We start from the raw sequence: 15,926 nt of genomic DNA, 5'->3' as shown, positions 1-15,926 counted from the left end.
GTGATTGATGTGCTTTTAGCATGACAGGCCAATTTGGCAGGTCACGAGCTGGTTCGTGCGCACAGCCGGAGGGGATTTTAGGGGAAATGGTGTTTATTCCTGGGGGGAAAGGCGAGGAAGGGCTTGGAGCAACATCTGCCAGGAGCGAGGGAGGAAGGGCTGGCCCTGCCAGGGGCTGGAGGAGCCTCGCCGAGATGGTATCGCGGCTCGCGTTGTAAAAATGTTGAGTGCAAGTTGGCAGCCGGGATTTAGGGCAGGACGTGACTTTGCGGCTAATCCCGGGATGGGGATTCATCCATCCGCCAGCGGGATAACTGGGGGAGAAATCGGCGTTCAAGTGACCGCTGTGGGGTCTGCTGGTGGGGACCGCGCTGGTGACACTTTGGGGACTTTCCAAACGCGGGGACGGCTTTAGGAAGGAGTTTATTCTGCAAGTTTTCTGGAAGTTTTCCGCAAACCGAGCCCGAGGAGTTTCAAACCTCCACCCCGCAAGTAATTTTAGCAAAGAAATCGCAGTTCCTTGGCTACAAGCTACGGGATTCTTTATTAATTACTGTTCTAACATCCACCGGTTAATCGATTCTCTCTCTTCTCATGTTAATTAGTCCTCGGGCTCAGCCTTTTCTCTCCCTCTGGCTGAGTTTCTCGTGGTCCGGTTGCGTTGGCACCAACCCCTGGCATGACAAAGGGCGCAGGGACCCGCGGGACACCGCAGGGGACGAGGGACAACCAGGTGACAACAGCAGGAGGTGACAACTCGACAGGAAAACCCCCGAGGACGCGATAAAAGCCCCGTTGGTCCTTTTGTGCTTTGAAGATCCCGTGTCACTGATAAGGCAGGACCCTGTTCCCAACTCCCTGCTCATTAGCTGCGAGAATTGTTAATTATTCCCGGCTCTTGATGTAGCAGCATCCAGGGTCCTGTGACCCTGCTCTGGTTCACATCCCGGGGCAAATCCCAGCTCTGCTCTGCCCATCCCTCAGGACAGACGGACAATCACGAGTCCAAAGCCCGATTTCCACGCTGAAGGTGTTAAAAAAGAAATAAATCAAGGCGTGAAGGAGAACTCAGGGCGGGTTTTTTGCAGTTCCAGGTGATTTTTTTTTTGCATGAAATCCTGATAAACCAAGTCGGGCACCTCCTGGGTTTTCCTCATGTCAGTGAAGTGGGAGCATCGCTAAAGTCGATTTTGCAGGGACCGGGACAGGGACAGAGGGACGGGGATGGAGACAGAGAAGGGAACAGGGACAGAGACAAGGAGAGGGGCAGGGATGGGGAGAGTGACTGGGACCGGAATGGGGACAGACAGGGACTGGAACCAGGACCGGGACAGGAATGAGGACTGGGACCGGGATGGGGACAGGGATGTGGACAAGGACAGGTACAAGGACAGATAGGGACTGGAACCGGGACAGGGATGGGGACCCGGGACCGTGACAGGGAAGGGGACAGGGACCGGGATGGGGACAGGTATGCAGACAGGGACAGGTATAGGGACGGGGACAGACGGACTGGAACCGGGACAGGGATGGGGACAGGGACAAAGTCTGGGATCGGGATTAGGACAGACACAGGAAGAGGGGCAAGGACCGGGACCGGGGCAGAGGCAGGGATGGAGGACAGGGATGGGGACAGGGATGGGGACAGGAACAGAGGCAGGGATGGGGACAGGAACAGAGGCAGGGATGGGGACAGGGACAGTGGCAGGGATGGGCACAGGAATAGAGGCAGGGATGGAGGACAGGGATGGGGACAGGAACAGAGGCAGGGATGGGGACAGGGATGGGCACAGTAACAGAGGCAGGGATGGAGGACAGGGATGGGGACAGGGATGGGGACAGGGACAGAGGCAGGGATGGGGACAGGAACAGAGGCAGGGATGGGGACAGGAACAGAGGCAGGGATGGAGGACAGGGATGGGGACAGGAACAGAGGCAGGGATGGGGACAGGGATGGGGACAGGAACAGAGGCAGGGATGGGGACAGGGACGAGGACCGGGACCAGGCTCGGGCCCCGCGCGCGCCCCCGCCCCGGGGGAAGCCCCGCGCACGCGCGCGCGCGCCCCCGCCCTCGCCGTCCCTCCCGCGCGCGCCCGGCGCCGCGCATGCGCAACCTCCGCCCCCTCACCGCCCCCTCCCGCCCCGCCGCCGCCGCCGCGCACGCGCCCTGCGGCCGCCCCCCCTCCCTGGGCCGGCGCATGCGCGTCGCCCCCCCTCGGCCGCGGGGAGGGGGATGCGGACGGGGGAAGATGGCGGCCTCGAACAACCCGCGGAAATTCAGCGAGAAGATCGCGCTGCACAACCAGAAGCAGGCGGAGGAGACGGCGGCCTTCGAGGAGGTCATGAAGGACCTGAGCCTGACCCGCGCGCACCGGGTGAGACTCGGCGCCGCCGCCCCCGGCCGAGGCGGGCGCGGGGGGGGCGGGTGTGAGGGGCGGCGCCCCCCCCGCGGAGCCCCTCGGGCCGGGGGCAGCGGCGGCGCGCGGCGGGCGGGGCGGGCAGCGCCCCCTGGCGGGGGCGGGCGGCGCCCGGTGAGGGGGGGTAGAGCCCCCTCGGCCCCCCCCCCCCCTCAGCCCCCCGTTTTCCCCCCACCCCCGGTTTGGCGGCACCGGGCCCGGCCCGCGCCGCCCACCGGGCCCGCAGCATCCTCCGGAGACCGACACCTGCCGCGGGGACAGGCCCCGGGCCCGCCCGCCGGAGGGTCGGGGCAGCGGCATCGCGGCACGGCCGGAGGGGGCTGCGCCGGGCTGGGCGGCGGCGGCGGCCCCGTGTCCCCGGCCAGGGGGCTGAGGAGGGTCCCGGTTCGGCACAGCGGGACAGGCCCCGGGTCGCAGCGGGCTCCCGGATGCTTTGCCGGTGCCTGAGGGGAGATGCCAATTGCATCACCCCGGGACAGGCCCGGCTCTGAGGGGGGATCCCGGTTCCATCAGCTCAGGACAGGCCCCGGCTCTGAGGGGATCTCAGTTCCTTCCTCGGGCTCTGAGGGGCTGCTGCTTCCATCCCCGCGGGCTGAGCGGTCCCTGTTCCTCATCCCGGGACGGTCCCGGCTCTGAGGGCGATCCCGGCTCCTCCAGCCTCGCCTGCAGCGTTCCCATCTCCCCATCCCGGCACAGGCCGGGGGCTCGGCTCGGCTCGCAGCTCCGAGCAGGTGTCGCGGTTTGTTCCCCGGACTCTGCCGTGGGCTCCCGGTTCCTCAGCCGGGGCAGACGCCGCTCGGGCTCCCTCGGAGCATCCCCCGGAGCTCCGGGTGTGGGCACGGAGCGGCGGCGGGCCGGGAGCTGCCGGACCCGCTGTCGTTCCCGTTACACTCCGCTTGTCGTAGGTGCAAATTGCTGCGCTCCCAAAGCCTCCCTTGGCTGCCGATGTCTCTGCAAAGCCCAGCAGCAGAAATTCCCGGCACAACCAATGCGCTTTCCGGGCACCAGATGCTTTTTTCTCGGTCCAGATTCAGGGATGTCAGGGGCTTGTTCTGTTCTCCTCTCACCTGCTTGTGTCAAGTGTTTTGTTTTTTTGTTTTTTTTTTAACTGCTTCGAGAAAATTTACGAGCCCGTTTGCGGCGGAAGCTGTGCAAGAACAACAGAACGCACACGGCTGGATTTGCAGTGAAAGGTTCCCTTTTATTCCTGTGTGTCAGGAGAGGGTAAATATTTGTTTTGAATTGGTGGTGCTGCTGGTTGGATGGGAAGGAAAGGCACCTGCCCGGGAAGGTGCGAGGCTGGAGCTCTCTGCTCGTGCTCACCTGGATGTTGGATGTTCCTGCTGGAGTTAGTTGGGAGCAGGGTGAGGAGAATTTGGAGGTGTTTGTAGTCACTGGAATCATCCTGTGTGCCTCAGCATCCCGGGGTTTTGCCTTCAGTGGTCAGTCCTTGCTGCCACTCCAGAGCTGGGTGTTCCTGAGGGAGCTCTTGCAATCTACAATTACAGGTTGTCCTTCAGTTAACTCACACGTTGAGCTCTCGCCTCCCGCAAGAGAAGTCAGAATCCAGAATCGCTCCTCCTGGATCCCATTTCAGTTTCTCCCAAATCCGAGCGCTCCTAACCCAGGTTTTGCCCTTGGAAACCCGTCACACTGTCAAGACCCTGGTTTTGAGGGAAGAACCCAAGCTGAATAACTTTTCTCAGCGTTCTGGGTACTGAAGTGATGGAAACACTGACCAGAGAGCTGAGCAAAATGTCTCCTTTGTGGACTTTTTCTCTCAAATTCCATGATTTCATCGGGGTTTAAAACTGCAGCATAGAAGCAGAAAGGGGTTAAGCACAACTTTGCTGTTTGCTCTCATTTTCATTTGGCAGGCAGCACGTTGCTGTCAGTTTGAAAACGCCTTACTCAGTTGGTGGAAGCAGCCCAAAATTTCTGTTGCCTTTTCATTATTAGTAATTGTCTTTTTGCAATGTTTACCATCTTGTCTGCTTCATTGTTGGGTTACTGCTCGGAGCAGAGGCAGGAATTCTGAACTTCTTCTCTGTCTATAGTCATCCTCCACCTATTTACGACGTTGTGTGGGATTTTTTAAGTTTCTGATCCAACCCCTCCTTTACTACCCTCCAAAAAAAAAAAAAAAAATCATCTGAGAAAGAATCAACTTGGTTTCCCTGTGGCGTGGAGCAGCAGAGTGCTGTTTTTCAGCTGGCACGGCGGAGTTTTTGGCATTTCAGCTCTGCTGGGAGGCGCAGACCTTGCGCAGAGCGGAGGTGGGTGGTCGATGGAAGCTCTGGAGCTGCTTAATTGTCTTGTGAGTGGGACCTTGGTGCTCATAATCCAGAGCTTTCTGCCAGTCCCATAGTAACAAAGTGGGTGAGGAGAGGAGAGGGGGTGTTATTATTTTTTTTCTCTCTGACATTGACTCCTGTGTTTTGTTTGTGGCTCTCCTCCTTCCCTTTTTTATTATTTTTTTTCTTGATTTTTTTTTTTTTTTCCTGCGAGGTTTGGAATTTCAGGGCTGCGCTGATTTCTGGGCTTGTTTACCAGGGCTTGTCTCAGGTTTTTTCAGCTCAGGGATGCTTTGATGCAGCTATTTACTCATCCAAGGCTGTTGCTGCCCTTTCAAATTGTAATTAACCAAAAAAATGAACGTGCTGATAGTGCTGAGCCCTTCGATATGCGACTCTTGAAATGCTAAAAAATATAAGATTTTAAAGACAATTTGTGACTTGCGTTTTAGGAATGCTTCTTGTTGGAGATTTTCTCAGGTTTCCAGGATTGCTTTTTTTTTTAAAAAAAATATTCACATAAACTCATTTAATTTTGGGGGCTTTCAGCCAGAGCTGTGCTTGAGCTCTCTCTGATGGGCCTTGCAGTCTCACCCTGGGGGGAAAAAAAAGACCCCCCCAACCTCCAAAAAGCTGCCAGTGGGTGCTGCCTCCCAGCCCCACCTGCCCTGGAGGAAACCCAGGGAATTAAAGCCATTAATTCCGTGTTTGGAAACGTGGCGCAAAAATTTCATCGCCCTTTGCTTGTGTGTTTTTAGGTGTCACCCAAAGTCCTGCGTGGCTTTTGTTGAGTTCCTGAAACCAATCTGAGCTCAAAAGTCGGTGTTGATGTTTTAAACCCGGCTAATTTTTGAACACAAAATCCTGTTGCCGTTGAATTTTTGGAATCTGTTGTAACAGCACAGATCTGTTTTTCTTTGAGATCAAAATGAAGTCCAACCCCACAGTTTGTGATGGGGCGTGTGTAAAACCCACACGCGTCCCCCCTGCCACAAAATTTGTCTTTAAAAACGAGACACTCGGGGGCTCTCTGGTTCCTGTAGAAGAGATCAAAATGTCTCTTTGTACGTCCCCAGCTCAGCGTTGGATGTAGATAATATGCAAAACAGTATTTAAAAGCTTAGTTAAATCAGGAATGCTAATCTGCTTTTAAAAATGAGAAACACTAATGATGATGATGATGATGATACAGAGCTGCAGTGGCTCCTGATGTCCTCAGCAGGTTTTTATTAAATAATGTGATACAAAAGAAATTCCTGGTGACGTAAGAATGGTTTTGAATGTCTGAGAGATATTAAAGAAATGCATCAAAAACAGGGCTGAGCCCTCCTAGCACAGAGGTTGATGCTCCCAGCTGGCAGCTCAGGGTAAAAGTGAATTTCCCTCCCAGCAAAAACGTGAATTTTTCCAACTCCGGAGGGTATTTTTTTCTTACCATTAACTTTCCCAAAGTTTGAACCCTGAGTTTGCACGTTCCCAGGCCAACCGCTGAGTGTTTTGGGCTCCATCTGTTCTCACCCAGGGGTGGGATGAATTTCCTGGATGGCTGAGGTCGGAAAAGCTCTCCCAGCCCAACCTGTGGTGTGTCCCCACCGAGGCTGGGGACACCAAACCCCCCTGGGCAGCCCCTGAGCACCTTTCCCATGCAGAAATTCCTGCTGGAGAGCCTGAGGCCGTCTCCTCCTGTCCTGGCACCTTTGTGGCCGTCATGGAGCAGGATTTTGGAACCCCCTGAGCTGCCTCCACCTGGGGCTGTGGCATCACGGGCCAGGTGAGCCAGCAGAGCCCTTGATTCTTTGAAAGAATGTTTGTGAAAAGCAGCGGGGTGAGAGGCAGAGGGGACCTGCCAGGGCACAAAGAATCTCTGTGTTCTTGTGCAAGCCTTTGGCTTCCCTCAGCCTGCCTGAGCTGTCCAAGGTAAACACGGGGCTCTGCTCTGCCATCCTGGGAACCTGCACTTTGCTTCTCCTGGCAGACCCCAAGCAGCTTTGGGTAGGTTTTTAAATCGATTTATTTTTATTTTTTTTAAAGGAGACCATGATTATTATTTTTTTTTTTTTTTCCTGATTGTCCCATCACTCCCACACAGCGCAGCTGCTGCTGGACAAAAAAAACCCCAACAAACCAAAAAACCTTTCTGTGTGCAGTGGCCAAATCCCTGGGTGTTAATGGTGCAGCAAGGCTGGGAAGGCTCTGGGAGCACGTGAGGCTGAATTGTACAACTGCTGCATTTCTGGGTGTTTGGTTGTAATTCTCAGGGTGAACATGTGGGACTCAGCTCCCGGCTGCTGCCTTTGGGTTTTATTTAGCAGCAGCACTGGGTGGTAATTTGCATTTATAGAAGGTGCTCGTTTTTAGGAAGAGGATTTGCTCTCAAGGTGAGGTACAGTCAGTTCTTCCAGTCCTTTGGGGTTGATTTGGGGTTTTCCCCCCTCGAAACGAGCTGCAGAGGAGAGCTGAGCCTGTGGTTACACTGCGAAGGGGGAGGTGGAGATGCTGATTCTCTTGGTTTACCAGTCAGAAATTGAAATTTGTGCCGCTGTCTGTGAGTTCCAGCTGTGACAGAGGTGCCCGAGCCCTGGGGGGCAGCAGGGGCTGGTGCTGTGTTAATCTAAATTCTCTGCTGGCCAGGGCTGAGGGAGGATCCCTGTGGGAGTAAAACATCACCCCACAAAGCTCAGCCACGGGAATTGTGCCTCGGAGTCGTTCTCAGGAATATTTGGTGGCGAAAAATGATTTTAGCGGCAGCGTCGCCTGAGGGTGAGCTATCTTCAGGATCTGTCAGGGGGAAAGGAAAAAGAGCTGTTCCTCCCTGCACAGAGGAAAAGGAGGGGGAAGCCCGGGGCCTGGAAAGCCCAGAGGGTGGTTGTGGTTCTGTGAGGATGTGGCCTTGGGAACCATCTTTTCCTCTTCCTGGGTTTCTCCATCGGCTCAGCTCTTATCGGATTTTTTTTATCGAGTAAACAGCGTTTTTTATTTTACCAACTACCTCAGAAACAACCTTTATTGAAATCTGCCATCCCTGCTCCTCTCACTAACACTTTCTTCTCCATTTTCTAATCCATTTATCAATGCCATTGATTTTGGTTCAGGAGCACTTCCTGCGTTTTAGGAATATCAAAGCCCTGACTCTGCTGAGGCAGCAGCACCCGGCACGTTTCAGTGGAAGTTTTCACTCCTGTGTCCAGTCCAGCATTGGCCACGTGTGGGTCCAGCAGGGATGGACCAGATTAAACCAAACCCATGGGTTTGGGGCTTTGGGAGGGAATTTCATCCCAAATTTCCTGCACTGTGTGAAGTTTCTGTGAGAAATTCCTCCCTGTGAGGGTTGGGATGTCCTGGCAGGGGTTGCTTGGATAAGTTGTGGATTTCCCATCCCTGGAAATGTCCAAGGGCAGGGGCTTGGAGCAGCCTGGGATAGTGGAAGGTGTCCCTGCCCGTGGCACAGGGTGGAATTTGATGATTTTAAAGTCATTCCATCCCAAATCAATCTGGGATTCTGTGAAATTATCCGGTGTTCCCCAGCGCTTTCATCGTCGTCGTCATCAAACCCTAATTTGGCAAAAAAAACCCCCCAGACATCCTCTGAAAAATGATCAATAAGGATTTAACCAAAATGTATTCAAGGCTAAATATTTATCTGTGTTCTCCATTATCCATCTGTGATTGCAGAGGAGCATTTCCTTGAGCAGTGGAAGGGCACTTTGGCCCCGACGGCATCGATCACTCCCTAATGCTCTGTTACACCCTGCCATCGATATTTTTGTGCCTAATGCAGGAGCTGAAACTCAGGTGGACTCCAAGGCACTTTTTATCAAATGTCAGGCTGTATCTTGGGGGGAAAAAAAAAAAAAAAGTGAAGAAAACAAGTTTTTGTGGGTTCAAACCATTCCTGGTTGTGCTGGCTGGGATAATATATTAATAATAATCTTCTACCCCGGTGTTTTTGGAGCTGTGCTGGAGGAGCTGTTGGCTGTGAGCTTCCTGGGGGGGGGTTGGAGTGAGGAGGGAGTGACAAGCAGCAAATCCAAAATCAGGTGGATTTTTTTGGGAACAGAGTTCATTTGGTGACAGTGACCGGCTGTGACCTCGCTGCTGCTGCTGCTTCACTTTTTATTTTTTTTTTTTCCTTCTGGTCTCAACTCCTCACATTTCGTTAAACAAATGTGATCCCAAAAGCACTTGGATGATCCTTAATGTCCCTTCCAACCCAACCCATTCTGCAGTTCTGGGAGCTGGAGGTGGCAGCTGGGTGCGAGTCTTTATTATCAGCATCTCTGGGGGTGAATGGTTCAAATGTTTGCTTTGATTTGTTTGAAACGATTTTGCATTTCGTGCTGTTGGAAGTGATATTCCAGGCGTGAGGATCTCCAGGAGTTCTTGTGGAGCCAAGGGAGCCCCTTGATCGTTTCATGGTTTATGTCTTGGCCTGATCTCCTCGGGACTGTATAAATCATAAAGTTGTCACCCAGGTGTTGATAACAGCCTCGTTTCGCAAATTATTTCTCAGGGAATTGAAAATTCTTCTCCTTGTACCGGAACAATCCTTTGCAGTGGAACAACAACACCACAGACACCCACAAAAAAACAGCTTTTAAATAATGAACTGGAGGAGGCTGAAGTGCTGCAGCAAGAATTGCACAGCCCCGGCTGCGAAGTCTCTGCTCCACAGGCAGATTTTCTCCGAGTGTCTTTTCCTCTCACTTTTCCTGATGATTGGGGAAAATCTCCTCTGTGCTCTCCCTGCCGAGCTGCTCACTGCTGGGTTTTTTCCTCTGCTCACTTATCACTCCTGAGCAGTAAGATGTGTTAACTGCACGCTGCAGCTCTTGTCAGACGAATTTTCAGTTAGTTTTGGTACCCAGCTCTTACTGTTTATGTGGATATTATTTTCCTTGGACGGCCCAGGTCCCGAAGGAGAGGGAATTGGAGCTGAGATCCCCAAATATATGAATTTCCAGGCAGATGCTGATAGCTCCCACCTCCGAGAGAGGAGCAGTTGTTGGTGACAGGACGGGGTCTCTTCAGACCTGTTGTGAAGCCGTGCAGGAGATCTTTCTCCAGCTCTCAGAGTGGGATTTCAACATCTGTAAAAGCTGGATTAAAGGAATCAAAATCCTGATTGTTTCACCCCCTGACTTCTCCCTCTTTGATTCCTTGCAGAGTCTCGGTGTGGATTGTATTCCTGGCAGCGAGGGGGATCTAGAATATCTGATTTAATATTTATTTAATATCTTAAACATTGCACGAGTTTCCAGCAGCCAGCTCCGATTCAAACGTCTGATTGACCTTCTCCTTGTAATTAGATTTGCCTCCGGTTCAGGGAGACCATTGTGCTGAATGAGCCTTTTGCATTCGAAGAATTTGGGACTCTGATGATATTTGGGATGTTTTTGGTACCTCAAGGGTTGGCTGAGGCCACATTTTCAAGCCACAAACAATTTTTCTGCGGCTTTTGGCCGCTCTGAGGGCAGAGTGAGGTGCCCCTGAACCCCAAAGAGTGCAAACGTGCCCTGCTTGGCTCCCAATTCACCCAAATTGTAGGGTTACATAACTGAATTTTCATTCTTTAGCTAAAAATAAAAAATGGAACATAAAAGCTATTTTTATCTTACTTAATGAGGGCATCTCTGCTTTTATTTCAGCTTTTCTGAGGCGTTTCAATAGGAGGAATGGGGATGGTTGGAGGAACTTTTTTGTTGAAGCCGGACGATTGTTTCCTGGCGTTCTCCATCAGATCCCTGCTCAGAGGGAAGAATTTTTTATTTTTTTAAGGAAAAAAAGGTCCCTTTTAACTCAGCCTTTTCTGTGAGAGATTTCTTTCGGGTTGGTTTGTAGTAATTAGTGCCGCGTGGGGCAGGGCTGTGTCTCTGCTTTTTGAGCTGGTTTTTTGGGGTGGTTTTTTCGAGGTTATTTTTTGGGTTTGCTTTATCTCCTGTTCGCCACGAGTCACCCGAGTGCCCAAAATCTGATGGTGACAAACAAAACCAAAAAGTCATCCTTGCCTCCCAATCCTCTGCGCAATTCATTGTCAGCTAAAACGCGAAAAAACAAACCCGATTTCGAGCGCGTCGAGCTCCACCTAAACGGAACCAAAAGAATCTCTTTGCCTTCTGGGGATCAAATAATAAACCAGCTTCGAGCAGGAGCCCCTCTGCTCTGCTTTAAATTGAATTAGCAGCAGCATCCACCGGCTGCAAGGCTGGCAGGGGAGGGAGGGTGGCACTCACGGAGCTGCCACGGGCTGTGGGGTTTGTTTTCCAAAGCTCTCAAATCAGGTTTGGTGCCTGTTGTAGCTTTGCTTGGCTCCCTGCCCGGCGATAGAGCACAACTCGGAAGAATAGTCACTATTTTAAGGCTCCGGTTTTTTATATATATATTTTTTTTTTTTTTTGCTGTATCCTGTTTTCGCTGCTCAGTTGTGACTGGGAAGTTTTCAACAGTAAACCTTTGTTCACCAGAAATAGCGGAGTGTTTTTAAACGCCGAGGCACAGGCTGTGCGTTGAGGTTTATTCTTTGTTATTATTATTATTATTATGATGGTTTGATTTGTTTCGTGGAATCCTGCAAGGTGTGTTCCTGATGGTTCTTTGCCCCTCGACCCCCCTCCTCCCCCCCCACAATTCATATTCATTCATTTTGGGGAGAAAAATAAAAGTTGTTGTCTGCTTTCGCTGTTCAGAGATTAGCAAAGGAGTAAAGCAGAATAAAAGAAGAATCGCAGCGTTAAATGCTGTTACCTCCTCTCTCCCCTCCTCTTTCTGGTTCGTTTTCTTCGGGGTCACAAGAAAAAATTGATTTTTTTTCTTGAGAAAAAGGAAAAAAAAAAAGGGATTTCTCTAAAAAAAAAAAAGGTCTTTGAGTGCACTGTGGATTCTGCGGGCTGTAAATAACGTTTGGGGCGTGAGATCTTTCCACGTTCACAGGAATCCGAGGAGGCGGCCGGGGGGAGAGCTCTGAGCTGGGTGATTTTTCCAGCCCCGTTTCCTCAGGGTTTTATGGCCCAGGCGACCTGGGGAGCTGCCTGCAGCTCCTGAAGGAGAATCTAATGGAGCCTTGGAATTTGGAGATGACTCATGAGAGGACAAAACAATCCAGTGAAGTGATTTGAGGCCTTAAATAATCTCCTTCAACAGGAAGGTGAAGAAAACATGAACTCATGAGTAATAATTGGCTCTCTTGGAGTGCTAAAAGTGCAGCTTGGCCAGGGCTCGGCTGATCCCTCCTGCCCGGGCTCTGCTGATCAATAACAGCTCTGCTCTTATGAATGAGATGTATTTGACTGGACTGTAATGCTCTTACCAAAGGATTGTTGGGGTTGAAGTGCTGAGTTGGGACTCTTGGGGTGTCCTGTGCGTGGCCGGGAGTTGGGCTTGATCCTCCTGGGTCGCTTTGAACTCAGCCTGTTCTGTGATTGATTCATTTTAGTTTGATCCTGATGGGTCCCTTCTAACTCAGCCTGTTCTGTGAGAAATTCATTTTAGTTTGATCCTGATGGATCCCTTTTAACTCAGCCTGTTCTGTGATTGATTCATTTTAGTTTGATCCTGATGGATCCCTTCTAACTTAGTCTGATCTGTGATAAGTTTACTTCAGTTTGATCCTGATGGGTCCCTTCTAACTCAGCCTTTTCTGTGATAAATTCATTTTAACTTGATCCTGATGGATCTCTTGTAACTCAGCCTGTTCTGTGATAAATTTACTTTAGTTTGATCCTGATGGGTCCCTTCTAACTCAGCCTTTTCTGTGAGAAATTCATTTTAGTTTGATCCTGATGGATCCCTTCTATCTCAGCCTGTTCTGTGATAAATTTACTTTAGTTTGATCCTGATGGATCCCTCTTAACTCAGCCTTTTCAGTGATAAATTTCTTGCAGGCTGTTTTATGGTGAGTGCTGTGTTGCCCCTCAGCTGTGCAGGGTAGGGCTGTGTGTCTGGGGTTGTTTTTTGGGGTTGTTTTTTGGGGTTGTTTCTTTGTCTCCTGTTCTCCACAAGTCACCCAAGTGCCCAAAGTTTGATGATAACAAAGGAAAGGTCCTCCTTGCCTCCCAATTCTCTGTTTCCTGGACATGCAGCCTGCAAGAATGAGGATTTTTTTGGGAGGGGTTTTAGTCCCAAATGCAAAGGGTGGGAATGCCTTCCTCAGCTTATCACAGACCGGAGATAAGAACTGACTCCATCACCTCCTTCCCCTCTGTCAGAGCACAGAATTTGCAGTTCTGCCTTGATTTTGGAGAGGTTTTTCAGCAGCTGCAGGGGCCTCCTGCAGGTGTTGCAGCCTTTGAGGCCTCAGGATTTTCCTGGGAAGCCCCTGGAAGTGCAGGATTGAGACGATGCTATCAGGTAACCTTAAAAATAATCAGATTTCCAAAGTCTCAGGGCAGCTGCCTCGCCGTGCCCTTCCCTGTGCCTGGCAGCTTTCATTACACTCAGGATGAAAACAGCTTCTTCTGGAGCCCGGTTTGTTTTTTCATGGAGCTCCTGTTTCATTCCAGGAGATGGAAAAGGAGGATTTTGCTTCCCCTTTCCTCTGTGCTGAGCTGGCAGCAGCTGGGACAACCTTTGCTCCTGGTCCTTGGGGGCATCACCTCCCGTTTTGTTGTGATTTTTTGGGAAGTTTTTGAGAAAATTTGGGTGTTTCAGTGCATTGGGGGTGAAAATTCAAATCCCTGAAAATCAAGGCTGGCTTGGTGTGCTCAGCTCCGAGGAAGGAGCTGCTTGGGAAGCGTCTCAGTGGCAGAAACAAAACTGCTGCTCTTTTGTGGCTGCTAAATTCCAAGATATTACAACAGCTTCCTTCCCTCCAAAAACAAAAAAAAAAAAGGACAACAGAAATGCTTTTTTTTTGGCCTTTTCCCTGCATTTTTTGTTCTTCCTGGCTGCTTTCGCTTGGCCTCAGAGGCGTGTTTGTGTCCTGACACGGCGATGGGATAATGGAACAAATCCTTAAAAGTGACTGGAGCGACAGTGCTGGTGCTGGAGGAGTAAACAATGATGTAGCAGTTCCACGAGCCCGGGGTCACCTCCAGTTCATCCCATATGTCTGCAGGTTTTTTTCGGGGTAATTTTCACTTCGTTTCTAGTAGACATTTGGCTTCCTGTTTTGGCTCTTTGCTTGTCCCGTCCCCTTGCAGAATCCATCGCTCCGGGACACCGAGATCCTCGGGAGGATTGGCACAGGCAGCGAGGGAAACTTGGGCTGGGCTCGTCTTCACTCCTCTGTGCAGAGCCAGCCTTCAAATCTTCACTTTTATCACACTAAAAACACCCTGAAAAGTCAAAAAAAACCCCAAAAAACAAAAAACCAAAAAACTCTCCAAATTGTTGCAAAACATTTTGTTCCAAGCTGCTGCTGGAACCTCTGAAGTCCCAAGCGAGGCAGGCAGAGCAGCTGCTCTCACTGTGGATTATCCCTTTCCTCTCAACTTCAGCCTTCATTTCCTTTCCCCTCCTTCCTGGGAGGAACAGCTGCGCCTTTGGAGCCTCTGCTGCTCTTGGAGCACGGCTGGGAACGGCAGGAAATCGGTGCCTGCAGGAATCTGCCTCTTCCTGAGTGTGACAGAGACAGGCAGAGGCTCCTCTGCTCCTTATCCTGGCAAATGAGGCTGGGCAGGCTGAAGGAGCTGCCTCTGGATCCCCTTTGCCTCTGGATCCCTCTTCCCTTTGCCTCTGGATCCCCTTTGCCTCTGGATCCCTCTTCCCTTTGCCTCTGGATCCCCTTTGCCTCTGGATCCCCCTTCCCTTTGCCTCTGGATCCCCTTTTCCCCTGGATCCCCATTCCCTTTTCCTCCGAACCCCATTCCCTTTTCCTCTGGATCCCCCTTCCCTTTTCCTCTGGATCCCCATTCCCTTTTCCTCTGGATCCCCTTTGCCTCTGGATCCCCATTCCCTTTTCCTCTGGATCCCCATTCCCTTTTCCTCTGGATCCCCTTTGCCTCTGGATCCCCATTCCCTTTTCCTCTGGATCCCCCTTCCCTTTTCCTCTGGATCCCCTTTTCCCCTGGATCCCCGTTCCCTTTTCCCCTGGATCCCTGTTCCCTTTTCCTCCGAACCCCATTCCCTTTTCCTCTGGATCCCCATTCCCTTTTCCTCTGGATCCCCTTTTCCCCTGGATCCCCGTTCCCTTTTCCCCGTGTCTGTGAAACGTTGATTTTCCCCCAAAGAGAGCACCCAGGGTGTTCGCACACCCCACTGGGATTTCAGAGCCCTTTTTTTTATCTCCCAGCTGACAGCAGCCCGCTCACCTGGCTGGAATTTCAGATATTTTTTTATCTCCCTCTGTCTCAAGCCCTTTCCTAGAGGACCAGGGTGTTTTATCACAGGATTTGAGCTGTGGTTTGCTGTTATCACACCTTTTCCTTTCTCTGAGCTGCTCTCAGAGACGATTTCAAACATGTGGCTTTGCACCATGAAATTTATTTCCCTCACTTATCAGGGCACTGGAGATAAACTCCATTATTTACATATTACAGGTGCCTGCTGAGGTGAAAATATTGCTGTTGTTAGATTTCATAATATTCATTTTTAATTACACGGGAAATTAAAATAAAAAAAAAAGCTAAACTTGCAAATCCATCTCTTCCTGTTGAACTCTTTGATAACAGCATGGGTGAGTTTATATCAGTAACACGTGAATAATGGAAGTGTTTGTAATTATTTGCAGAGAATTATCCAAAACATGATAAAATTATAAAAACAATCAGTATTCACCCGAGCTCTAAAAGCATTAGAGAGATTAAAAAGTTCAAAAGTCTTCCCAACTTTCATTCATCTCCTCTCTGGGAGCAGCAGGATATTTTTTTTTAATTTATTTATCCTCACTCCCCCAGTGGGATCCAGAGGTGGTGGTGGCTCACTGGGAGCCTCAGGAATATCTAAGAAATATTTATATATATAAATATATAAAAATAAGTATATATAAATATTTTCATTTATCCCCACTTTTCCCTGGATTGCTCCAGGCTTGGAGCACCACTCAGACTTTGATAATTAAACCTGCAGGGAAGGACTGTGAGGAGTTCCACAACAACTTTTCCCAAACTCCTCTGCTGGGATTGTTCCCGAATTTTCCAGGAAGATCCCTGAGATGGGAACAATTCGGGATCTAAACCCAAATCCTCTGCCCCTGAAACCTGTTCTGTGCTCAGGACTTCATGTCTGCTCATTAATTAATTGGAGTTTTCAGGCTGGGGATGGGGAGAGGCACCAGCAGCT

At 50.7% G+C, this 15,926-nt stretch overlaps 1 protein-coding gene across 4 annotated transcripts in view; it reads left to right on the top strand.

The window, feature by feature from the left end:
* The first annotated feature begins 2,204 nt into the window (after positions 1–2,204).
* Positions 2,205–15,926, top strand: part of CRTC1 (CREB regulated transcription coactivator 1) — a 45,648-nt gene continuing 31,926 nt past the window's right edge. For 2 of the 4 annotated variants that reach the window (XM_066205704.1, XM_066205703.1), the window contains exon 1: positions 2,216–2,376. In XM_066205704.1, the coding sequence (XP_066061801.1) occupies positions 2,251–2,376 (126 nt within the window). In that variant the 5' untranslated portion in view covers positions 2,216–2,250. Of the gene's footprint in view, positions 2,377–3,704; positions 4,695–15,926 lie in introns of those variants that run through there. The other 2 variants (XM_066205702.1, XM_066205705.1) reach the window with 2 other exon arrangements.

Source organism: Chamaea fasciata, unplaced genomic scaffold, assembly GCF_029207755.1.
Source record: "Chamaea fasciata isolate MVZ Bird 193981 ecotype frontalis unplaced genomic scaffold, bChaFas1.0.hap1 SCAF_28, whole genome shotgun sequence".
Lineage (NCBI taxonomy): Eukaryota > Metazoa > Chordata > Aves > Passeriformes > Sylviidae > Chamaea > Chamaea fasciata.
This window is presented reverse-complemented; position numbering and strand designations above follow the sequence as displayed.